This window comes from Onychostoma macrolepis, chromosome 24 (assembly GCF_012432095.1).
Source record: "Onychostoma macrolepis isolate SWU-2019 chromosome 24, ASM1243209v1, whole genome shotgun sequence".
Classification (NCBI taxonomy): Eukaryota; Metazoa; Chordata; class Actinopteri; order Cypriniformes; family Cyprinidae; genus Onychostoma; species Onychostoma macrolepis.
Genome location: NC_081178.1, coordinates 15,934,445 through 15,960,205, shown reverse-complemented (window position 1 = coordinate 15,960,205; position 25,761 = coordinate 15,934,445). Strand labels below are relative to the sequence as shown.

Here is a 25,761-nt window from a genome sequence, read left to right as displayed (position 1 = left end):
TGGAATGGCGCTCATCTGCTCCTCGTCTGATATCCGGCCTGTTCCAGACTTTATGGATGTGAAATATAGGTGGTGTAGGACAGGGAGCCGCTTTGGGCGCAGGACGGCAAGTTTCCAAACGAGAGCCAGGAATGTTACTGTGAGTTGTCTCTAGAGCTTTGATGTCTGAAGAACGGTGGGCTTTCTGTGGGATTCTCTTTCCATCGGCCTCTCACGTTACCGTTGCGCTCCGGAGGGCCGCTGAATGGATTTATATGCCCCTTTTAAAAACGGGAACAACTTTTTTCCAACTGTACAATAACCTACATGTACAGCAGATCTCTCATAAAGTGACTGTGGACATTTTAAAAGGATTGTTCACCTGAAAATGATAATTCTGTCATCATTTACTCACCCTCGTGTCATTTCAAACTAGGACAGAAAAATGCATTTGTAAATTCAATTTCACTTTATTGTTGGAATTTCTTCCAAAAATTGTCTCTTTTTCCTCAGAAACTTGCTGCCTACTTAGAACCCCTATTCTGATTCATTAATTTTACTGACTGATGAACAAAAGATTTACGTAAACTGTTCAATCTGGCATATGGTACTCTCAGTCTTCTATTCGATGGCAAAAGTTGATATTCCTCATACTGAATATGGGAAGAATCAGACATAATTTTACCTGTCAGGGACAACATTTTCTTCTTGTACAACTCATGAAAACTTGGCTCAAGCATTTGACCCATAATCTTAGAACAGTTAGATATCAATCTTGCCAGTCGAGCTTTGAGTTGAACAGAGAGACAGCTATACCAAGCACATATTCCATATTGTACAACACTCTATGTTACAAATTGAAAAAACATGAGCAAAATCAGTTTGTTTGCTCCAAAAGACCTTAGTCTCCTGAGGAAATAAATACACTGTTGTGCTTTACAACAAACATACTCTATATGTGCGCTCCATGATAAAGCAGCGTCCACATAGATACCCATGTATGCAGAAACTATTTCAATCAGTGTATTATGTATAGTCACTCGTGTTTGATACATGTTCTCTGGAAGTCCAAAGATAATTTCCTTTGTCTTCTTTTCATTTATAACAAGTGAATTCCTCTCACACCACACCACTCCACTAATCTATCTGTACAATACTGATGCATACTGAGATCATCTTCACTCCCCAATAAAGACAATAACACTGTGTCACCCGAGAACTTCAATATGTATGTGTTTACACTGTCAGATTTACAATCATCTGTATACAAAGTAAAAAGAAAAGGTGAACTCACACACCCCTGAGGCACTCCTGAATAAGTAACTATTGAATTCGAATATGTCTGATTAACTCTAACTATCTGTGTTCTACCTATCAAAAGTGAATAATACCAATGGATCAAATAAGGATTTACTTTCATTTGAATCATTTTTGTTAGTAGAAGCTCTGGCTGTATTGTATTGAATGCAGACGTGAAGTCCAAAAAGAGGGCCTGAGCTATAGTTTTAGGATTATCCAGATGTTTCAGGATCAAATGTAACAATGTTACTACTGCATCTTCAGTACTACGATTTTGCTTATACACTGAAAAAAAAAAAAAAAAAAAGTTGAGCCAACTTAAAATTTTAAGGCAACCAGCTTCAGCAGATTTTTTAGTTTTCTCAACTTGTCGTTTTAAGTTTATACAACAAAAATTTGAGAATCTCCCACAAAAATAAGTTGAGCAAACAATCAAAAAATCTGCTGAAGCTTGTTGCCTTGAAATTTTAAGTTGGCTCAACTTTTTTACAGTGTATGCAAACAAGTGTCTAGCCTAAAAAGGAACACAAAGTGGCCCATAAGATGATCCAAATGCCTTAGACTACTTGCAAGTAACAAGTCATTCAGACTTGTTTAGTGAACTGGATCAAACAACTCATTTGACTCTGAAGAATGATTATGAATTCGATAACGCTGTTTCTCACACAGCTTAAAGGGATAGTTCACCCAAAAATGAAAATTCTGCTTGCAAACAAGGCATGTCACATTCATTTTCTATGTCAGAATGCCGGCTTCTGCGTCAGCAGCACCACACACGTGTCGTGAAAGAGAATACATTTTTGAGTAAAGTCATTATTTTAGTTTTCTTTGCACACAAAAAGTATTGAACGTGTCAGTTGCGTTGCTGTCTGTGGAGGGTCAGAAAGCTCTCTGAGTTCATCAAAAATAAATTAATTTGTGTTCTCAAGATGAACAAAGGTCTTACGAGTTTGGAACAACATGAGGGTGAGTAATTAATGACAGATTTTCATTTTTGGGTGAACTATCCCTTTAATAATGGCTTTAAATTGAATCATTAAAAAGTCATTTAGTCTACTTTTATGGAGTTTTGGGGTTCTTTTTGAAGCTTAGAAAGCTTCAATCTCTGTTCATTGTAATATGGAAAAAATCGACCAGCACATTCTTAAATTTATACATTGTTTTCCACAAAAGAAAATTCATATAGATTTAAGACACTTTATTTATTCAAATTTAAAAAGACATAGAGATTTGAGTGACATAAGTGTTTTGTGATTAAAGGCCCATTCCACCAAGAATGATAACTATAACAATAATGACATTATATTGTTGAAATCAATTTCAGAACTTTTATTTTGCTAATGAATGATAAAAACATTGACAGCCAACCAAATCCATACGACTTTAAAGAGCTTGAGCATAACTACAGTGTGTACTAAGAGTAAACAGAGCGTTATCCTACATTGATGTGGATGCAAACAGTTATCTTTATTGTAATCATTCTTATTGTAAACAGGCCTTAAGTGATGACAGAGTTTTCATATTTCAATGAACTATCCCTTTAAACCGCAATAAAGAGTTTCCCTCCGTCTCCCCTCCTTAGCGGCTGTAATAATTGTTTAGTCTAGGATGAGAAATGTCACAACCTCACCGCCGTGAGTCATCCATAAATTTTAATTCTTCCATTTAGCTCTGATCCTATGGCATCAGCATTTTGACGAGAAAGCAGCTCTGACTCTTTTGATGTCAACAGCCTGTAAAGTTGTGTAATAAATAAAACAAAGAGCAGGATTTGTGTTTCCATTCACTCACACGAGCTTTGAGTGGCTCAGAAACCCATCTGTTGGACAGTCGGGAAAAGCCCACCGGTATTGGAGGCTGAACCAGAGCGAAAGAGATTGTGTCTGTGTGTACACCTGCAGAGTGTTTGATTGCGTTTCAGATTGTGGGCCTGTTTATAGTGCTGCCAAAGACGCAGTGAGCGGTTCCTCGTCGTCAGTGGTTAATGGAGGACTAAATGGGCTGTGTCTTCAGCAGCATGTCTCATAGAGATGAGGTGGCAGAGAAAACAAATGATGAAATGCCGATCAAAGGCCAGCAGGGGGCCAGGACTGATGCTCTTGGAGTGGACCGTGGTTGAGCTTCGGTGGGAAGCTGTGCCGGACCATGGGAAAAACCCACCGGCCGACCAGATGAGAGCTTAAGCCTGGGCTTCATCTCTCCCCAGTAAAAACATGAGATGATCAGGTCTAATAACGTAAAAGACTACGCCCATCTCACAAATGTTCCCTCTTGAACTGAATGTTCTCACATTCAAGAACACTTATGCTCGCTGGAACTGTGGCTTAGTGAGAGATTGAGCCATGGTGCTCATGTGGGAAGTGCAAGTTTGAATCCTGTACTATCAATAAAAAAGCTTCATTCACTAATTCACCAGTGAGTTGTACCACTATCATGCAATATTTCTTGATTGCAAACCACCTGCAGTCCAAGCCTGGCTTCAGAATCAAATCACTGAGGGTGCTTCTTAAATTAGTGAGGGTGCTTTAACCTTAATATGTTGGTAGGGTGACCATACGGGCCATTTTTACGGGACGCACCCTTGCCAAGATTTCTATATTGCCTAAAATATCCAGGTTTTGGCTGTTTGCACTGTGCAGATCGATCGTTGTATGACATTATTTCATGAGAGCTATAGAGAGCAGAGCAGACGGTTCCTTATGCTTCAAATCGTTCTCGCGGTACTTTGGTGTCATACAATGATCGGTGCGCAGCTTCAAGTCGAACGAACGAATGAACAAACACATGCGTGTATTTGCATCGCTTTGATCGTTCACCTTCTCACGCGCCACAGATTATTACAATACCTTCATGTTATTGGTCAAATTACTTTGGATGTTTTAGGCAATATAAAAATCCTGGCCAGGACGTGTCCCGTATAAATGGCACATATGGCCACTCTATATATAGGCTATATAAAGGTTTTAGTGCCGTCCATTGCTATTGCGCTAAAAAACTCTCTTTCATCTTAGTTCATCGCGATCTCACAGTTACGTTCTAATCAATGAAGTTCTCTACGCTGCACAATGAATCTCTTATTTACATTGCATCTACTACACTTCGTTATAATGAGATTATTTGTGCTGAACACAACACCTGCAAAAACTGATTTGAGCGGTGAGTGGATTATTAAATGCCTCTGATTGACTGTTGCATACAATAAATCAACAGATATGTCTGTGATTTGGTTATTGCTCAACGCTGCAAAACACATTGAAATAGAAACCGATCTCCAGAGCGCAAACCATAACACACTGGATAGTTTGCCATTATTACAGCTTTAAGTGAGGGTGCTATTGATTTCGTTTGAGGGTGCTTAGCACTCTCTAGCACTACCGTAGAACCGAGCCTGCTGCAGTCCAACTTTTAACCAGATGTTCATTCATAGTCCTGCATCTCAAGTTTTTTGGCCAAACACTGTTTCTTTCTATGCAAATGAAACTTAACCCATTATCACACTTAACCCTATAAAGCCATACTTTATTAAATATCATACGCAAATTTATAAGGTCTCTAGATTATCTATATGATTAAAACTTTGCTGAAAAACCTGTAAGCAATCTACTACATTCCGTCTACCCTCTGATTGGTTTAGACTTAAGTAAAAGGCCTTTTTGAATAATTTTAAAAATATCCTCCTTTCAAAATGTCTTTCTGCTGTGAAATTTTTAATGATTTTTAATAAGAAAACATAAGAACTTTTATATTGTTAGTAATATTCCAAGATCAACACTCACTAGACTGATACATATATATATATATATATATATATATATATATTATAATAATGTTAAAATGTATAAAATATGATGCATCAGACTTTTGAGGAATTTTTACATTTCTCAATCATCATGATATTGGATTGCATTATATGGTTTGCCCCTAAATAAAAACTACAGAGCTTTGATCATAAAACTAAGCATTTAAGAGTGACATATAGAGTGACAACTGATGTTTATATGCATTTTAAGTAGCCTGCTAAACTGATCAAAGATCTCATTAATTTATATTACAAGCTATCAGAATTTTACCTTACTTTTTAACCATAAAAATGTCAGAAACTGCCCCAAATGGAGTCTCTAAATGAAACTTTTTTCTTTCTCGAGTTTGAGCTCCATATTCTCCTATATGTTATATGAGCTATTAAAACCTGATATATAAAATAATGATACAATTTTATTATTATTATTTTTTAATTGTATCTAGAAGTAAAATAAACTTATATTTCAGTTATAATGCCATGCGCAAATGAGGAACAATATTGCCAACAATACTGAATCCTATAGTCTACCATATTATATCCTATAGTGAATTAAGAATCATTTAGCGAATTGGGTGTTAAAACAACATTGCGCATGCAAATAAACAACTGCATAAGTTGACGCAATTCAATCTTAGTGAATCCCCCCCCTCAGCATCTTTACTACAGGGACCAACTGAATGTAGTTAATGCTTGCTTTCTGCGCTCCATGTCCATGAATGATAGGCTGTCAGATTCTCTCTACTTCAGCTTGAAGCCTTCCATGTTATCCTTGTTGGATGCCCCCCCTGTGAGAGCCAGGTCGATAGAGGTGCTTGGCCCTGTCGATCCATCACCCCCCTCTCTGTCCGCAAATTGGCCTCAGAGGCATGGAGCTCATCTCTTGGGGAAAGCGCCACTGTTTAGCCAAGGCAGTGAAGGAAATGAAAATGCAATCAGTGAAACCATTAAAGCAGCTTAGAAAAATGACTCCTCACTGTCCTTTGACAAAGTCCTCCGTTTGTCTTCCTCTGCTGCCTTTTAGTCCGCTCTGATATATTTAGCTTTGACACATTCCACATTCTGCCTTTTTTCCGTTTGTTTGAATCCAACGGTGAGCTGATGAATGCGCCCCGTAAAGTAGCGCATGTCGAGATTTATCGATTGAGCTTCGCTGAGTGGTGGCGTGTTATCTAAAGCAGGGGGAGTGATGTGGGGGTGTCACCTGGGGTCCCAGGACAAGCGCTACTTCTGATCTGAGGTTCTCAACGACAGAGATTGACCACTTCCAGGTTGGGGGCTAGACTAAACATATTTCAGCCCATCAGTGATTCGGCCTATCTCATTAGAAAAATAATGATGTAATTGACTGTTGTTACAATAGATAGGCAGATATTTATCTTTGAGCCCTCTGTTTGGTGATGGGCGGCCAGGCCTTTATCACATGCCTGTCTCCCCCCGGGCTTGATTCATGGTCTTTGTCTGGCAGCGCAAAAGCAGATGCTGCTTATTTACTCAGAGACTGTAATGGCACACACACAACACCGGTAATTACCCTTTTGATTGCAATTTATTGGCCACAGGAGAGGATGAGTTATACGCTTTGTACCGTAGAGGCATCTGCATCCGAATCCATCAAAAGTCCAAGCTTACGTTTACATCTCAAGCCTCATTTTTACCCGGAATGCGTTAGATGGCTTAGAATGCGAGGCTTTTTAAATGTACCGTAAATGCCAGAGTGAATTTAGTCGCGTAGAATGTTTTTGATTCAATTTAGAGACATGTTTTGGTTTTGATTTAGTAGGCACTTTGAATTTACGTCTTGGGATGGTGTCGTTTTCATTCCCCCTCCATTCGTTTCCATACCGTGCATATGTTCCCTGAAGTGAATTAACGCATATTGAGTATTAAGTTGGCCTACGGATGATTTATTTGGCATTCAGGAAGTCCTTTTGGTGCTTGCTCTTTCATTGCAGTCCTGAGAGCCGTGCGTTTACCATGAAAACTCAGAATGCCTTTAAATTATCATCTGGAATATTGGAACAATTTCCTGGCTGAATAATGTCCTCCTTATTGAGCCTTATACACGCTTGTCATCAATCACCAAAACAAATTTAATTTAACCCTGATTTATTACCGGTCCAAACGCCTCTGGGAATTTACATGTAACAGACTACAGCCGTACAGTATGTTCCATTTATAGATAAGAGTTGGTTTTCCAAAGATTTCCCGACCTGACAAGACATTCCACACGTAAAATCCTCAAAAAGGGTTTCGTAAATGGATGAATATATGTGGTGTACAGCACTGGCCGTGATAAAATTACTTCATTTTTCACCGTTCACAGTGATTTGACTGTCATCCCTGCAGATGTGATGGCATAAACTCACTAACGTGGCTCGTTGTCATGTTCTGCACTCATTTCCTGTGCTTTGGCCAGCTCAACTCCATTTTCACATTAGCACATGATGGACCATTCTTTAAGATGTTAAGTCAGAGTCTGGGTTTTTGTCAAGGTTCTGTAAGGTGATTGGATTTGTTTCAGGCCTGTCCTATTTATTGACTCAGGTTTTCCGACTGTTAGCAATGAGCATGAAAAACAGCTAATTAAGACACACTGAGAAGTGTATGGACATAACTGCAGAAAAGCAGACTTTTCAAGCAAAAATTTTTACAAAAAAGATAAAATAAAATAAGATGTATATAACACTACTGTTCAAAGGTTTGTTTGTTTTTTAAAGAATGCAATACTTTTTCACATCAACAATGGATTTATCAAAAGGGACAGTAAAGACTTTTACACATTACAACAGATTTCTATTTTAAATAAATAGAAATAAACTATATGTGACCCTGGACCACAAAAGCAGTCTTAAGTCGCTGGGGTATATTTGTAGCAATAGCCAAAAATACATGGTATGGGTCAAAATGATCAATTTTTCTTTTATGCCAAAAATCATTAGGATATTAAGTAAAGATCATGTTCCATGAAGATATTTTGTAAATTTCTTACAGTAAATATATCAAAACTTCATTTTTGATTAGTAATATGCATTGGAAAGAACTTCCTTTGGACAACTTTAAAGGTGATTTTCTCAAAATTTTGATTTTTTTTTGCACCCTGATTCCAGATTTTCAAATAGTTGTAGCTCAGCCAAATATTATCCAATCCTAACACACCATACATCAATTGAAAGCTTATTTATTCAGCTTTCAGATGATATATACATCTGACACTTAAGACTGCTTTTTTGTTCCAGGGTCACATATTAATCACTGAATCCTGAAAAAAATTGACATTGTTTCCACAAAAATATTAAGCAGCACAGCTGTTTTCAGCATTGATAGTAATTGATAAGAAATGTTTCTTGAGTAGCAAATCAGCGTGTAAGAATGATTTCTGTTGGATCATGTGACTCTGAAAACTGCAGTAATGATGCTGAAAATTCAGCTTTGCACCACAGAAATAAATTACATTTTAAAATATTTAAAAAGAAAAAGATTTGTAGAGAGTTAAGGCCCATTCACACCAAGGACAATAACTATAAAGATAACGATATTAGCGTCCACACCAGCGGACGATATCATCTGTTTATTCTAATCGCACGTGCGTCTGCCGCTTTAAATTTTCGAGCTCGTTATAGCAGGATGGATTCTGATTGGCTGTCAATATTTGTATCGTTCATCAGCTGGAAAAAATTGTTCTGAAAGCAATTCCAACAATATAGTTTCTCTGTGCCTTTATCGTTATAGTTGTGGTGTGGACTCTGCTATTCTTTAATATTTAGAATGATTTTTAGAACTATATCTTTATCGTTATCTTTATCGTTATCGTCTTGGTGTGAACGGGCCTTTAATCCCCGTTCACACCAAGAATGATAACTATAAAGATAACGATATTAGCGGCCACACCAGCGAACGAAATCGTCTGTTTATTTTGCACGTGCGTCGTGCGTCTGCCGCTTTCAATTCTTGAGCTCGTTATAGCAGGATGGAATCTGATTGGCTGTCAATGTTTGTAGCTGGAAAAAAAAAATAGTTCTGGGAGTGATTCCAGTGATATCATTTCTCTGTGCCTTTATCGTTATAGTTGTGGTGTGGACTCTTGCTATTCTTTAATAGTGAGAACGATTTTTAGAGCTATATCTTTATCGTTATCTTTATAGTTATCGTCCTTGGTGTGAATGGGGCTTTAGTCATTTATAGTTATTTAAAGCCCGGTACACATCAAGCCGACGGTCGGCCGTCGGGCAGTTTTTGTTCGTCGGCCAACTAAGTTTTCTCAGTGTGTTCCGCGCTGTCGGCTGAAGTTGGTCCTCCTCTGCTTTTTTTAGGCCGATTCGATATGTTGAATCGGCGTCGGAGTTCGTCGGTCAGTCGGGCCATCTGATCATTCTGATTGGCTGTTCAGCTGGCGAACCAGTGCACAATCAGGCGCAGAACGGACGTGCTACTTGGCCGTCGGGTATCGAGCGTCGGCTTGATGTGTCAGGGCAACTTTGGACCAAAACGCTGCCGACGTGAGCCGACCCCCGCAGTCTGCTTTCGTCGCCACTAGTTCGTCAGCTTCGGCTTGGTGTGTACCGGGCTTTAAGCTGTAAAAATATTTCACAATATTTCTGTTTTACTGTATTTTTATCACATAAATGCAGCCTTGATGTGCATAAGAGATTTCTGTCAAAATGTTAAAATTTAAAAAAACTATTGAGCAGTAGTGAATATATATGTATGTGTATGTATCGTGTTTTAAATGAAGAAAAATATTTTGACACCTCTTGGACACATGAAACATGTGAAGTGAATAGTTTGCAGATGCTACTTGGTTTGATATTTTGCATTTAATTTAAAAGCATTTTAGACTATTTTAAGTGTAAATTTAACAAAATTATTTTTGGGAGCACTATGTACATCCTTCATAGTATAAGTTAAGATCACATGATTATTTGATGCATAACACTTATCAAAGTCTGTTCTCTCTGAGATGGACACACACATAAAGATCCAACAGGGTGCCTGAGACAATTAGCTGGCGTTATTTGATCCAGCCAAATACTGATTAATCAGGGAGAGGAATGCACACACATCTGTGTGTGTGTGCTGTCCACGCCTCTCAAGAGTGGGCTGGGGTGCTGGGGGGTTTGGGTTCAGAGGGAATAGGCTGTCAGCTGTGAGAAATATGTCATGGTTGTTGCGTCCCATGCAGCACATCTGGTGCTCATTGGCAGGATGCTGGAGAGAGCATCATCCCCTACAGCCAGGTGGATCTGCCAATTCTCAACCCGCTTCTGTCACTGCGAGGGTCTCCTGCACCCCTCCTCACAACACTCTCACTATTCGTGTTTTCTTTCACTCTGCGTCCCTCTAGAGAGTCATGACTCTCAGTCGTAGTCATTTTATTTGGTCCTGTTGAAAGAGCTTCAGGGATTGTGACAGACATGTTCTATAAGACTTCCTAACGTCCGGTCGAGGAGAGCAGCATCTGCCTGTAACATCTGACTGCCAACTTACATACTGTACAGTCCTGCAGGATACACTTCCTTTTTAGAAATGATACATTTAAGGCCTGTGTGCACTTAAGAGGGTCGGGCAAAACTCTGTTTACTGCATGCAAAAAAAAAATTTAAGGCTTCATTTATCATTCATGTTGGAATTTGGATTTACTTGGCCATTCCATACAGGATGTTGAATGGAAATGACAGGAAGAAAAATTTACTAAACTATAATTCAAATGCTGTCTCACAAGAGAGGAATTTTCGTCAAGTCTAACAGAACAAATCATTGGGACAAACCATTAAAAATTACATTAATAATATTGACTAATTATTCTGATTTATATTCACTGTACTCTTTTACCTTATTAGAAATTTCCAGTGTTATTATTAATCAAACCTAAAACAATTAAACATATTCGTTATTTGAAATAAAATAAAAATATAAATATTAGAGGAATAAAATGTAAAAAAAAATAATAATTAGAGAAAAATGAAAATTAGAAATGTTGCCTAGGCAACTAACTAAAATAATTTAAGTTTAAGATAAAGCACTAAAATTTCTAAAACTAAAATAAATATAAATAAAAGCTAAATGGAAGTATTTAAAAAAAAAAAAGATAAATAAATAAAAATTACAAAAGAACAAGACATTTTCTAAAACAAACTAAAATTACAATGAAACAGAAAAATAAAAATATAAGCTAATTAAAAATATACATATTCTAATAGTATATAAATCATACTAAAATAATACTGGACATTTATCTTAGATAAATTTAGCAAGTTCAGTTGTGTCAAAGCCAACAGTAGAGCCATTAAAATGAAAGCAGATTTTAATTGTGCCATATAGCAGCACAAATTATTTTTTTTTTCGTATAACATTATAAAAAATAAATATTGACATCAGATTTGAGTCTTATTTCATAAAATCTGTCTATCTATCTATCTACCTATCTATCTATCTATCTATCTATCTATCTATCTACCTATCTATCTACCTACCTATCTGTGTGTGTGTGTGTTTGTGTGTATGAAATACAAATGCGTATAAGTGGCATTTAAAAAAATAATGATGCTTAAGGATGATTTCTGTGAAAAATGAAATGTATTATTAAAAATTAAACTAATTACAGTTACATTTCAGTTATTATTATACTTCCCATAAGTTCAAATTTGAATTGCAATTCTTTTGATGTTAGTTTACGAGTTTGTAAACTTTGTGGTTTAGTCGAAGTCTCTCCTTGGCTGTTCTGCCTGTGGACTCGATGACTTTCCAGAGCAAAACAGGATATCAGTTTCACCTGAGTTATCAAACGTTATTATTTCAGCACACTGTGTCCGCACACTTGATTTATTGCTAATTTTTTGCATATCAGCCCGTAACGTGGCCGATTGGCAGCGTAAACCTACTCATTGGCCGGAGGAAATGCAAGCCTGAAAACATTGACCTAATAACATTAGATAAACGTTAGATAAACACAGAGCTGGAAGAAGCCAAACAAAACAGAGGGAGCAGAAAGCGTCCTGTCAGTCTCGGGTTTCTGATAGTAAGTGTTATTTAAAAAGCAGCTGATGTGGGTTATGTTGTCTCACTCAAAGCCATCTGTTTCCTTGCCTCACACAGGCTGCTCTTAGTGCCTTGAAACAGCTGTCAGAACAAGGACTGGACCCGGTGGATGGACCAATCAAGGTAGAGAATGGATCATGTGACATGTATGTACAAACAGAGTCGTAAGTATGCCACAACACCTCCATTTTAGAAAAGATCACATATGTAAATAACTCCCGACCAGAAGAAATCTGTTATGTTTCGATGACGTTATATCTAAATGACAAAAGCGCTCTGAGGCAATCTGGGTAGCCATTGCCTTTTATATAAACTGTTAGGAGATTCTCAAGATGATTTAACGAAATGGACATGATTTATACTTTTTTCCATTTAAATATTTACAGATCATCATGTTAGCGGCCTTGAAATGCTTCCCATGTGTTGTTCCAAGTAGATTTAGCTTAATTTAAGCCAATATATTGGCCCAATTATTGCATAAACCAGAATTAATTCAATGTTTTGAATGCTGTCCTAAAATTTATGATGTAATATCAGTTCATTACATCAGTAAATAACAGTTTATTTAAAAACAACTGCCACAGTACGAGTATACAGCACTGGTTTAATGATCGATTGATTGAGATCATTGTTACAGGTTATGTAATCAGGTGGGGAACACAAAAAATCTACTTTTCTCATGAATATTAATTTTTCTATTTGACAGTCATAATTGATTTGCATAAGGGAATACCTTGTGCGTCTGTTCACATCACCAGTTTTACAGTCGTCATTTGATGCAACCGGCTACAGTGTTTTTTTCTCTGCACTGCAGCTCAACAAAACAAAACTCTTAAAAGGTGGAGGGGAACTTATAAAGACACGTATGATGGTTGCTTTTTAGCTGAATATGCAAAATAATAAAAGCCTTTAAAGGGATAGTTCACCCAAAAATGAAAACACCCTCATGTCATTCCAAACCCGAAAATAAGACCTTCGTTCATCTTCTGAACACAAATTAAGACATTTTTGATGAAATCTGAGAGCTTTCTGACCCTCCATAGACAGCAATGTAACTCAAATGTTCCCAGACCCAGAAACATAGTAAAAACATTGTTAAAATAGTCCATGTGACATCAGTGGTTCAACAGTTATTTTACAAAGCTACGAGAATACTTTTTGTGCGCAAAGAAAACAAGAATAACGACTTTATTCAACAACTCTTCTCCTCCAAGTTATCGTCTTCCGCCATTATCGAGAATACCACAACGCACAAAAAGGATTCTCGTAGCTTTATAAAATTACGGTTGAACCACTGATGTCACATGGACTATTTTAACGATGTCCTTGCTACCTTTCTAGGCCTTTAAATTGGTAGTTGTGTTGCTGTCTATGGAGGGTCAGAAAAATATCTTAATTTGTGTTCCGAAGATGAACGAAGGTCTTATGGATTTGTAATAACATGAGGGTGAGTAATTAATGACATAATTTTCATTTTGGGGTAAACTAACCCTTTAAAAGTATTTTATAGTATAGTATTTTAGTCCCAGTAGAAAAAAACCAAAAAAAAAAAATCAGCATTAGTGAAAGAAACAGTGTATATGAAACAGTGTTACTCACCAGTTGGCCAGTGACTTTTTTTAAATTAATTCTAACAATGCCTCATAACACAATATGGTTTAGTGCAATTATCAAATTGCAAATACTCCTAGTAAATTATATAAAGATGTAATCTGATGTGTAGTGTTGTGATCTTTTCTCATGAGCTGCTCATGATAACAGTGTTTTCAGTGTCTCGAAGTGGTTCACAGTAAATGTCACTCTACACGAACTCAATCTCTGCAAGCAATGTGAGTTTGAGTCACTTCTAATGTGCATTTGAAACTGACGCACACCAAACATCTTCCCAAGTTTGTAATGAGAATGCTATATAAATCTGTTGTAAATAAACATTTCAAAAGAGAAGTTTCCCTGCGGTTTTCCACTAAAATAAAAGCTTAACGTTTGAAAGCAAAGAAAGATTTATGGTTGTTTTTAGTTTGAAAGCAAAGAAAAGTACAACCATAAATATTAGTATTGTAATTGTACTGTTGTTAAATAATAATATAGTTAAAATATTATTATGAAATACTTTAGTTAAATAGTATTAAAGTTATATTTATTTATTTATTTTTTATCATTTGATTTAATAATGATAATAATAATAATAAATACATTTTAATAGTAATAATATTCATTAAAATTAGACATGTTTCGCCAATCTCTTCTGCCTGTTTTTTTTAATGAAATAATGTACACAGTTCCATGGCCAGTAAAAATATTTTCTCAAGCCAGGAATGGCAAAATGTTATTTTTAGACCCTGGGTGTATCAATATTTTTGGCCAATCAGATGCTCTCTAGAATGAAAATGTTCCTCCACCTAATCTGATTATTAAAAAAAGTAGCAAGTCACAGTTAACTACAACCTGTTGGAAAATATAAGCCATTCAAGATTTCTCCAAACTTCCTGTTTCAGTTGAAAACATGTCAACGCAGAAAAGAGAATGTCTCGGTTACGTACGTAACCCTCGTTCGCTGATGGAGGGAACGGAGACGTTATGTCGTGACGACATAGGGGATTTACTTGGGAGCCCCAATCATCTCTGACTTAAGAGAAAACGCCAATGAATATTGGCTAGTGGATTTTGCATACCTGCGCCACTCCCCGTGCACACGGGTATAAATATCATTAGGTTTTACGCTGAGGAGCCGAGAACGAGTCCCGGGCAACCAGCGATGGTTCGAGATTGTGGCATGGGGACATAATGTCTCCGTTCCCTCCATCAGGGAACGAGGGTTACGTACGTAACCGAGATGTTCCCTATCTGTCGGTCACTATGAGTTATGTCGTGACGACATAGGGGTCCTATGGAAAGCGCCACAACCTGAACCCCGTCACAACCTTGTGGCATACAGATGCTGACAAGTGAGTGCGTGACATGCGAAAGGTCGCAACCTTCCCATCGCCCCAGCGCAAATTCGCTAACCTTAGTGCCTGCAGGGACCACTGAGTACATCGCTGCTGGAGATAGCCAAGCCGCTGTTCCTTTTCCCACAGAAGTCGGAAGGGATTTCGACCTTCAATGAAAGATAGCTTCAAGTCTTTCCTATTTGTTGTTACAGCTTGGCAGTAATGACGGGAAAGCGAGCCTTCCAGAGAAGGGCGCTACGGAGGCCACATCCTGCCCGAAGGGAGGTAACATGTGGAGACACTGATATGGACTGACCCAGGCCTGGGGCAGTACTACATACGACTGGACCCTGGGGCAGATCCTACCTAGGGGTAGGGAGGAGAGCTGCCCGCAGGGCCTGACAGAGGGCTCTGTCAAAGGGAAGACACGGGTTTACCGTGAGGGAAACCTTACCGTGGTAGAATACACATATGGGATTACCCGAAGGGAATCAAGCCATACGGACACCTAGCCCAGTACAGGGGCTGACCGGAGACCCGGGCGAGCTAACACAAGTACTGGGCCTGGCGTCAGACTGCTCCGCCCAGTCTGACTGCCGGGGGTGCTGGAGGAACTCCACCAGGGTTCGCCGTCCGGGAACTGAACTGGAGGAAGAAAACGGCGCTCGTATCCCCGGGTGAGGGGGAATGGCGCAGCAAGCGGGTGCCAGCTCTTCCCGCCACTTACCTGTTACCCAACACACGGGAAGAAACTGACTCGACGCGGAGATTGTAAAATCTCGCGAAGGTGTTCAGTCTCGCACAGCCCGCAGCTCTACAGATGTCTGCCAGAGAGGCGCCATGCGCCAACGCATAGGAGGAGGCAACACTCCGTGTGGAGTGAGCCCTCACCCCCAGGGGGCACGGCTCGCCTTGGGATTGGTACGCCAAGGCGATGGCATCCACTATCCAGTGGGCCAACCTCTGCTTGGAGACAGCCTTCCCTTTCTGCCGACCTCCGTGGCAGACAAAGAGCTGCTCAGAGCTTCTAAAGCTCCGGGTGTGGTCCACGTATATGCGCAATGCTCTTACGGGACACAGCAACGCCAAGGCCGGATCTGCCTCCTCCGAGGGCAGTGCTTGCAGGTTCACCACCTGATCGCGGAAGGGCGTGGTGGGAACCTTAGGCACGTATCCAGGCCGGGGTCTCAGGACAACGTGAGAGTAGACCGGCCCGAACACAAGGCACTCTTCGCTCACCGAAAATGCTTGGAGGTCCCCGACCCTCTTGATGGAAGTGAGCGCGGTCAGGAGTGCTGTCTTAGCACACAGGAACTTAAGCTCAACTGAGTCCAGCAGCTCAAAGGGACCCCTCTGAAGCCCAGCCAGGACAATAGAGAGATCCCAGAGGGGCATCAGGGGTGGCCTAGGAGGATTCAACCTCCTGGCACCCCTCAGGAACCTCACGACGAGATCGTGGTTTCCCAGGGACCGGCCGTCCACTGCATCGTGATGGGCCGCAATAGCAGCCACATACACCTTCAAGGTGGAGGGTGACAGCCTACGCTCCAACCTCTCTTGCAGGAAAGAAAGCACTACTCCAATCGTGCATCTTTGGGGGTCTTCTCGGCGAGAAGAACACCAGTTCGCGAACAGACTCCACTTCAGTGCATCGGCTTGCCTTGTTGAAGGAGCTCTAGCCTGAGTGATGGTCTCTACCACAGTCCGTGGGAGACTGCTCAAGTCTGCCGTGTCCCGTCCAGGAGCCACACGTGGAGGTTCCACAGATCTGGACGCGGGTGCCATATGGTGCCAAGCCCCTGAGAAAGGAGGTCCTTCCTCAGAGGAATGTGCCAGGGAAGAGCTGTCGCAAGGAGTATGAGTTTGGGAAACCAGGTCCGCGCGGGCCAGTACGGCGCAACCAGCAGGACCTGCTCCTCGTCTTCCCTGACCTTGCACAGTGTCTGTCAAAGCAGTCGAGGCCCTGTCCATCTGGGCGATTAGGGGCCGACTGGGACACGGGGGGCCCCGCACTCCTGCGAGAGGCTCGACGCACTGGCATATGGGACGATTCAGCACGGGGCGGAGCAGCTCTGAAGGACGCGGGACAAGCAGACTGGGGCTTGCCCTGCGGCGGAGCGGTGCATCACGCCGGGGCAAGCTACTTACCTGTTACCCAATTGGCCTCGGTCTGCTTCTGTACTGCCGAGAACTGCTGGGCACAGTCCTCGACAGTGTCGCCGAACAGTCCAGCCTGGGAGACGAGAGCGGCGAACAGCGCACTGTCGACATCGCTCTTCTCAAGGCTGAGCCATAGATGGCCCTCTTGGATCCCAAGTGTGGACATCGCCTTCCCGAGGGACTCCTCAGAGGACGATTGCCCATCCCCCGATGCTGCGATCGACATCTGATCCTCTATCGGCGCACCGAATGAAACGCTGGTCACGCCGTGAGACGGCACAGCAGAATCACCGGGGAGCCACACAGAACAGCTGCTGCGGGAGGAGTGAGAGGTCCGTGGGGACTGGACCGGCGGAAAGGCTCTCACTGTAACCCTCAGATCGCCCAGAGCACTAGCCGATGGTTCTCTGCTCGTGGCAGAGAAGCCAGCGCGGGTAGTGACAGAGGGAGCCCCTCCCATCCCCGTTAGGAGAGAGAGGCGCGATCGCAGCGCTGCCATGGTTACACGCTCAGAGCGAACGCATAAACCATCCATGAACGCAGCTTCAGCGCGCTGGATGCCCAGACACTGAAGACAACGATCGTGGCTGTGGACGGAGGATAGGAAACAACCGCAACCAAGAGGACACGTTAAAAAGACGTGAACCGACCGTGATTTGCTCTTTTAGGAAATCTGCTCTTTTTAATTGAAGTGCCCAGGGGAATCGCTGCAGACAGGGATACCGCTGTTCGCACCATAACGCCAACCAGAACAGCTTCCAGACAGATGATGAATGGCTCTTTATGGAGATCAACACGTTCATCCACTCGGCTCCGAAGCAAAAATCTAATGAGTGGATGCACCTGCCGTCTATTTATACCCATGTGCACGGGGAGTGGCGCAGGTATGCAAAATCCACTAGCCAATATTCATTGGCGTTTTCTCCTAAGTCAGAGATGATTGGGGCTCCCAAGTAAATCCCCTATGTCGTCACGACATAACTTGTAGTGACCGACAGATATAGGGAACTACTCGTCATAAAAATAACTACTCATTCTATGCTTTCACTGCTTTGTATTTCTACTACTTGTGTTATTGCCTCCTAAAGATGAATCACTTGTTATGTTTATTTTTGGATAAATTTAACATCTGCCAAATGAATAAATGTAATCAAGCCATTTTATGTTGTCTTTAGTTAGTACACACTGCTCACTCTCTCTCTCACACTCTCACACACACACACACACACACACAGTATAGTAAATATCAGTGACAGGTGGAGCTCCTTTTTGATTTTGTGCTGCAGAGACAGACAAGATTTGTCCTTTAAATGTCAACGTCTGAAACCTGTCAGCTCACTCCACTTAATGACTAAAAGGATTACACACACACACACACAGGCTGAGCTTATCACTTTCACAGAAACACATGCACACAATATGGATTTTCCTGCAGTGGAAACCCTCTCACCACTCCACTCCGTGTCTTTGCATGATCTTTATCCTCCTGTAATCAGAGGGGTTGCTGTGGGAAAAATGAATCTCTGTCATATCCGTGATGAACAGAGCACTGGAGAATGAAATATGAGAATGGAAATGATAGACACACCAGAACGGAAATCTCACCAACCCGTTCAAGAATATTTTCATAGTAGGTGTGCCGTAGGAAAAGGTTAAAGAAATGTTTATTTACAGTGGCTTCAGCTTCTCAGTGCAGTCATGAGCTAGAACAGAACAAAGAGGAGAAACTGCCCTGTTCGACAGCCCATATAGGTCACAATGTACAGGGCTGATGGGAAACAAATACTTCAGTAAAAATCATTATCTGTACATCACTGCATTACTTTATATAATTTATATATACATCACTGTTTAAAAGTTTATTTGATTAAAAAAAACAGTAATATTGTGAAATATTATTACAATTCAAAATAAATGTTTTCTATTTAAATATATTTTGAAATTTAATCTATTTCTGTGATGCAAAGCTGAATTTTCAGCATCAATACTCCAGTCTTCATTGAATCACATGATTCTTCAGAAATCATTCTAATATGCAGATTTGGTGCTCAAGAAACATTTTATTTTTATTATAAGTAGCAATGTTCAAATCAATTGTGTAAAAATAATAATTTCAGGATTCTTTGATAAATAGAAAGTTCTTTACTATCACTTTTAATCAATTTAATGCATGCTTGCTAAAAAAGAAAAAGAAAATTCTTAAAAAAAACTGACCCCCAAATTTTGAACAGTAGAGGTTATTATTAAATATTAATTTTTAATATAATTTAATAGGTATTGATAGAGCCACACAACCTATTTTTAATTCATTATTTTAATGTTATTTTATCATTCTTATTTTTATTATTTGTATTTTTATAATTGATTTTATGTGTAATTCTGTATTTTTATATTTTAAATTTATATTATTTTATATTTACTTTTTATGTTTGTATTATATTATTATATGTATTATTATTTATATATAATGTTTATGTAATTTTATATATATATATATATATATATATATAGTTTGTATAATATTATTATATATATGTTATTATATTATTATTACTTTATTTTTTTTTTTTAATGCAGTGGTGGATCATAATTAATCTTCATTTGTTTGTCTTGTAGACAAGCGAAACGTCTGGCCGAGCGGACGGACAGCAAACCGACTAACTCAGGCACCACTGCTCAGGACTGCAAGGATTCAAAGGCCGTCGTCTAGGAGCTGAACCCACCCTTCCGCCCCGTCCCCCGAAAGCCCCCACGACCGCCGCTGCATCCTTCTACACGTGTCAACATGCAATATGGTGGATGTGTCCCATGATATGAAATGACAAAAAATGCATTCTTTGAGTCTATGTGAAGACAACACTATCTTAACACAACATTTATTTACACTAGAGTTAACTAAAAAGAGCAAGCAAGTGAACTTAAAAAAAAATATAATGCATGGTAATGTTTGAAAATTAAGGGAAATTTCCCCATTTGATAGATGTTTGAATATTATTTTCACCTTGCCTCCAAGTGATATGGATTTAAACAGGCTTATGTCATGCCATTAGTATACAAAAAAAAAAAAAAAAAACATTATTGGGGAAAACAAAGTTGTGTATCTTATTTGGGGGGTTATTATGATTTTCCTTTTCTCTTTAATCTATGAATAATAATGCTTGAGTATTTAAAGATTAACCAATGCCAGTGCTGTGAAGTCGTAGTTGTTGTCTTCATATATAGTCACCCAGCTTACCGTGTATGCTGACATAAAGCATTCATCTATCTATATGGATGTATATGACTTGTAGAATATCAAACGCAGAGGAAAAGAAAAACATATACTACGAGTGCAAACCAATGGATAAAACTGATGCTAGAGGTCAACAGCACAGGATCACCTGCGATACAGCTGATCCATAGTATCCAGTTGAACAAACAACCCTCTTGCCTTCTGTAACGTTCCTTGAAATTAGAATTTCTTCTTGACAGAAACACAAGAGGCCCTGAATAGCGATCTACAGGTACGCCTCCTTAGTCCTGTTTGATGATTGTTTTCTTCTCCCTTCAGTTTTGTCCAGCACATCTACACCTATGTTGTGTGTTGTATTGACTCGATACATCAACTGAGTGCTTTTAAGGACTGCATTCTGGAGAAAAGAGAGGCTGTGATCAATAGAGACATGCTATCTTTTCGAAACGGTCAAGTCGTAGAACAATTATCTGAAGCTGGTAACTCACTGGAAGAGCGTTCTTCTCTCCCTGAAGATATACAGTGTAATAACAGACATGTCAGTTACTTAAAATGCAGTAAAATCACATCAGTTCATGTTGAAACTATTGGTGTCTGTTGTCTTCTTTACCATTTGTTTTTCCATGTTTTTAATTTAGCAAAATCCTAGTTTCTAAAATCCTAATTTTCTAAATATTTCCAGGTTTAAACCTGTACGAGTTTGTTTCTTGTGTTGAACACAAAAGAAGATATTTCGAAGATTGTTGGTAACCAAACAGTTGATGGTAGCCATTGACTCCCATAGTATTTTTTTTCCACACTATGGAAGTCAATGGCTAGTGCCAACTGTTTAGTTACCATCTATTCAATTATCTATACCAATTATTCAAATATATTTTGTGCTTAAAGGGATAGTTCACCCAAAAATGAAAATTCTGTCATTACTCACTCTCATGTTGTTCCAAACCTATAAGACCTTCGTTCATCTTCGGAACACAAATTAAGATGTTTTAGATGCATTTCGGAATTCAACAATCCTGTCTCCTCCGCGTCACTCTATCACATACGTAAACAATGTATGTACACACGGATACATTGTTCACATTCAGATCAAAGTGTAAACGGCGTAACACAGAACAGCATACGTTGTTTACGTATGTGATACTCTCAAAAATGGCGCTATAGTGTGACGGGGAGGAGACAGAATTGTTGAATAAAGTCATTATTTTAGTTTTCTTTGCGCACAAAAAGTATTTTCATAGCTTCGTAAAATTACAGTTAAACCACTGATGTCACATGGATTATTTTAACGCTCACCTTGCTACGTTTCTGAGCCTTGATCGTGTTAGGATCCTTGCTGTCTATGGAGGTTCGGAGAGCTCCCGTAATACATCAAAAATATCTTAATTTGTGTTCCGAAGATGAACGAAGGTCCTATTTTCAGGTTTGGAATGACATGAGGGTGAGTAATTAATGACAGAATTTTTGGGTGAACTATCCCTTTAACAGAAGAAACAAAATCATACATGTTAGGAACATGAGTAAATGATGACAGAATTTTCATTTTTGAGTGAACTCTCTCTTTAAGATTACATTCTTTGTAGCTACACAACCATATTTTCATATTTTCTTGCCAACACATGGGTGTGAATTAAAAACCACAGGCAATTTGCTCAAGCATATGGCGTAGTGCTGTGTCATACCTAAAGGGACTTTAAGGCTCAGTAACACATGAACGATCATCCGTGATTCTTTCAGCCATTGCAACACAACAGTCTAAAAATAGCTCCATACTATGAGTCCATTCAGTATCACCAAGGAAACAGTCATTCATTCATAGTTAGAGGAATGAATGATTACTAACATACAAGACCAAGCTCACCAATTGGAAAAACAAGTCTGTTACTATATGTGTGTTCATATTTAGCAAAATTTCATTGAAATCTGAAAGGGTAAATCTTTCACCCACGTAATTCAGCAAATGTAGAGCACTGCCACTCAGAACCTTAGCAAATGTATTTGCAATGCCCTAAAACCTCCCAGAACACCATAGCAAACGAACAGCAACATGCTAAAAACACTACAACAGTGATGCATTAAAAACACTCAGTAGCCTACATCTTAGCAAAACAATATAATGTGCTAAAAACTCTTAGAACACCTTAGCAAATATATAGCAAAGGGCTTAAAATGTTCAGAACACCTTAACAAATGTTGTTTAGCAGTATCAGGTTGGTATAGTATACTTATCAAATGTACAACAACATATAAAAAGCACTCTGATGACCTTAGCAAATGTTTAGTAACTCCTTAACACCTTAGCAATATGCTAAATTCACAGTGTGCTAAATAAGAATTGCAACGTGCTAAAAACACTCAGGACATCTTAAAAGAATATAAATTTGCTAAAAACACTCAAAACACCATAGCAAGTATACAGCCACCCACTAAACAGCACTTTTTATCAAATGTGTAGCAACATGCTAAAAACATTAAGCATTAGCAAATGTTTAGCCTAAAAACCACACAGAACACCTCATGCAATATGCTAAACTCGCAACACCATAGCAAAAGAATAGCAAAGTGCTAAAAACAAATACTATAGCAATAGCTTATCATTACGTGCTAAAAATCCTTAAGAAAATTAACCATGGTCTTATTATAGTAATAGTGTAGTAACGGTTTTTGGTGTATTGATTACCATTTGTATGACCACAGTTTTACTACAAATACCATGGTAAATTGGGTGATATGTGGTTACCATGGTATAACTAACTATGGTTTTTGGTTTTATTAATAGTAAAACCATGGTTAATTTTCGTTTGAACACCTTTGTAAATGTATAGTAAGGTGCTAAATCACTCAGACCACCTTAACAACAACAATGTGCTAAAAACCAGTCAGAACACAGTAGCAAGTGTGAAGCAACACCTTGGTAACCACTCACAACATCCTAGCATTATAGTAATGAGTTTTGCACAAGCAAGCTGCGATTTCTTTTTGAGTTGCTTTAGATCTAGTTTCTTTTTGATTGCTGGTTCCTGTGCAGGATTGACTAAAAGAGTGTCCTGTGGCAGGTAATGAAGAAACCGATCAATCTCACTGTCTCATACATCAGTATGAGGGCCTTTGTAATTATTACTGTCAATTATAGGTAGCTGCAATTAGTGTGGAATTCAGATTGGGAAGAAGGAACTCAATATGAAGGCAGATGGATTGACTTGTTGGCTGGCTTTGTAAATGACCTCTTTCTCCCATTTGTTAAATATATTCACATACTTATAAGCATTTAGCACGTTAATGTTAGTTTTATGTGCCAGCATCCCGATATGCCTCGCAACAAGATCATTTTGAATAACTGTGATAATAACTGATTAAATATGTCATCCTTCAAGTGTGGAAAGCTACTAAAATCTTCGCCAATGACAATTCCTCTGCCCCATTTGACTCATATAATGCTGTTAACTGTGGCCTTTTTTGCTATAGGGCAACTAAGTTCATTGATTTTTCCACCAGAATTAAGTGTTATCGACCTTTTAAAGCTAAATTAGTGCTTATGTTACTCTGCTGAGTGAAAGGAAAAATAAATCCTGTATGGGCAAGGGAAGCATTTAATCTTGTCTTTTCAAAGCTATGAATTTCTGGCACTGTGAAGCTTAATTATTTTCTTAGTGGGGAGTTGCTTCAGTTGACTGATCCTATCTTAACAATTACCATAGCTGCGGGAGTTTTGATGTGCCAATATTTCTCTGTCTCTGTATTACACTAATCTCTTAGTATGGACCATCAGTCAGGCCAATTATCCTGACTCAAACACCTCCACTGCTGGCTACTGACGTCAGATGCTTTGAGATCAGTGCTTTTCAACACTTGAAAACCATTGGCTGCCCAAAGAGCTGTATGTCTGCAGTGCCTGTTGCTATGGGTTTGTGAATGACTGACCTATGATGAAGCGACAAGATTTCTAAAATGGAAACATTTCCTAGTTCAGTGGTCAAGATATAATTGAAATCTCAGTTGTGTTATCTATCAATTACAAAATGGGGACCAGACATTTATGTATGTTTTTTTGGTGTTTAATTGTGGGTATATACTATTATACTTAATAATTATTATGTTTGCCGGTCCCAAACTCGTTTTACTACAATTCATCAAAATAATATTAGATCAAAGTGATAACTTCACAAAATCTCTTCTGCTCACCAAGGCTGCATATAATACAATAATATTGTGAAATATTTAAAATAACTGTTTTCTATTTTAATGTAATTCCTGTGATAGCAAAGCTAAATTTTCAGCAGCCAATTACTCCAGATCCTTCAGAAATTCAATAATTTTAAGATAAATAAATAAATAATTTTATTAAGCAAAGACGTGTTAAACTGATCGAAAACAGCGTAGTTAAATCCAAAAATACATTCTGCTTAAATGGACCCAATGAAAACCACTAAAACAATTAGTAAACTATGTTATCTCATTTATAAAACATGCATACGCACAGATTTAATCTTTTAGAGTATGCATGCATAAACTAAAATCCATGCCAATGTTCAATTCTTGCGGCTGGCCATTCTCAAGTAAAGGATTTAGATGTTGACTGGTGCTCTATTATGTTAATGGAATTAATTAAGTGGCACTCACAAAACGGAGATCTGAAACCATTCAGCTGCGCACAATTTCAAGATAATTTGTGATTTATAAATTTCACTTCTGAAAGAGAGGTGTGTAGTTCATTCTCTGAATCACATTGTGAAATGATCGTAAGATCAAATGTAGGACAGTTTCTATGTAACATTTCATAAATGAGGCCCCATCGTGTTCAGAATGGCACGCCCTCTTATTCACTCAACATTTTGGGTTTTTGAAAAAATACTAGCCTACACCCACTCAACATGTAATAGGTCTGTCATATTTGGAAAATAACTCAATTAGAAAATGACATTGCTAACCTTTCAAAATTGCATTTCAGTTCAGTGTATCACTCGGAGCAGATTCATCTCTTATGAAACACACTCAAGCTGTAAGTATGATGAGGCATGGTCATTCACAAGTTTAGCAATTCCTGTGATGCATTTCTCCTTTAAGTAAACCAACTTCTCAATCACTTTCACAACTAAAGATAACAAGCATTTTGACTTGAATGGAACATGAGTCAAACTAATCTAGTGCTTACTCCCCCAAAATCCCTCCCATATGCTGTGTGATGGACAATAACGCTTCTGTATGTAAGTACAGTAGGTGTAGTTCCCCTCTGTGAGCTTTCATTTCCCGTATGTCATGTCACTTGCTCCTGTGGAAGTTATTATAGGGATGCACTCAGGAATTTATTTACTAGAAAAGCTGGC

The 25,761-nt window shown here is 39.0% G+C and overlaps 1 protein-coding gene across 2 annotated transcripts in view; it reads left to right on the top strand.

Moving 5' to 3' along the window:
- stau2 (staufen double-stranded RNA binding protein 2) overlaps positions 1 to 21,024 on the top strand; it is a 140,241-nt gene extending 119,217 nt beyond the window's left edge. Inside the window, exons 14-15 of one of the 2 annotated variants that reach the window (XM_058765174.1) lie at positions 12,173 to 12,279; positions 19,822 to 21,024. In XM_058765174.1, coding sequence (XP_058621157.1) covers positions 12,173 to 12,279; positions 19,822 to 19,915 — 201 coding nt within the window. In that variant the 3' untranslated portion in view covers positions 19,916 to 21,024. The remainder of the gene's footprint in view (positions 1 to 12,172; positions 12,280 to 19,821) is intronic. The other variant, XM_058765175.1, reaches the window with a different exon arrangement.
- Positions 21,025 to 25,761: the final 4,737 nt, after the last annotated feature.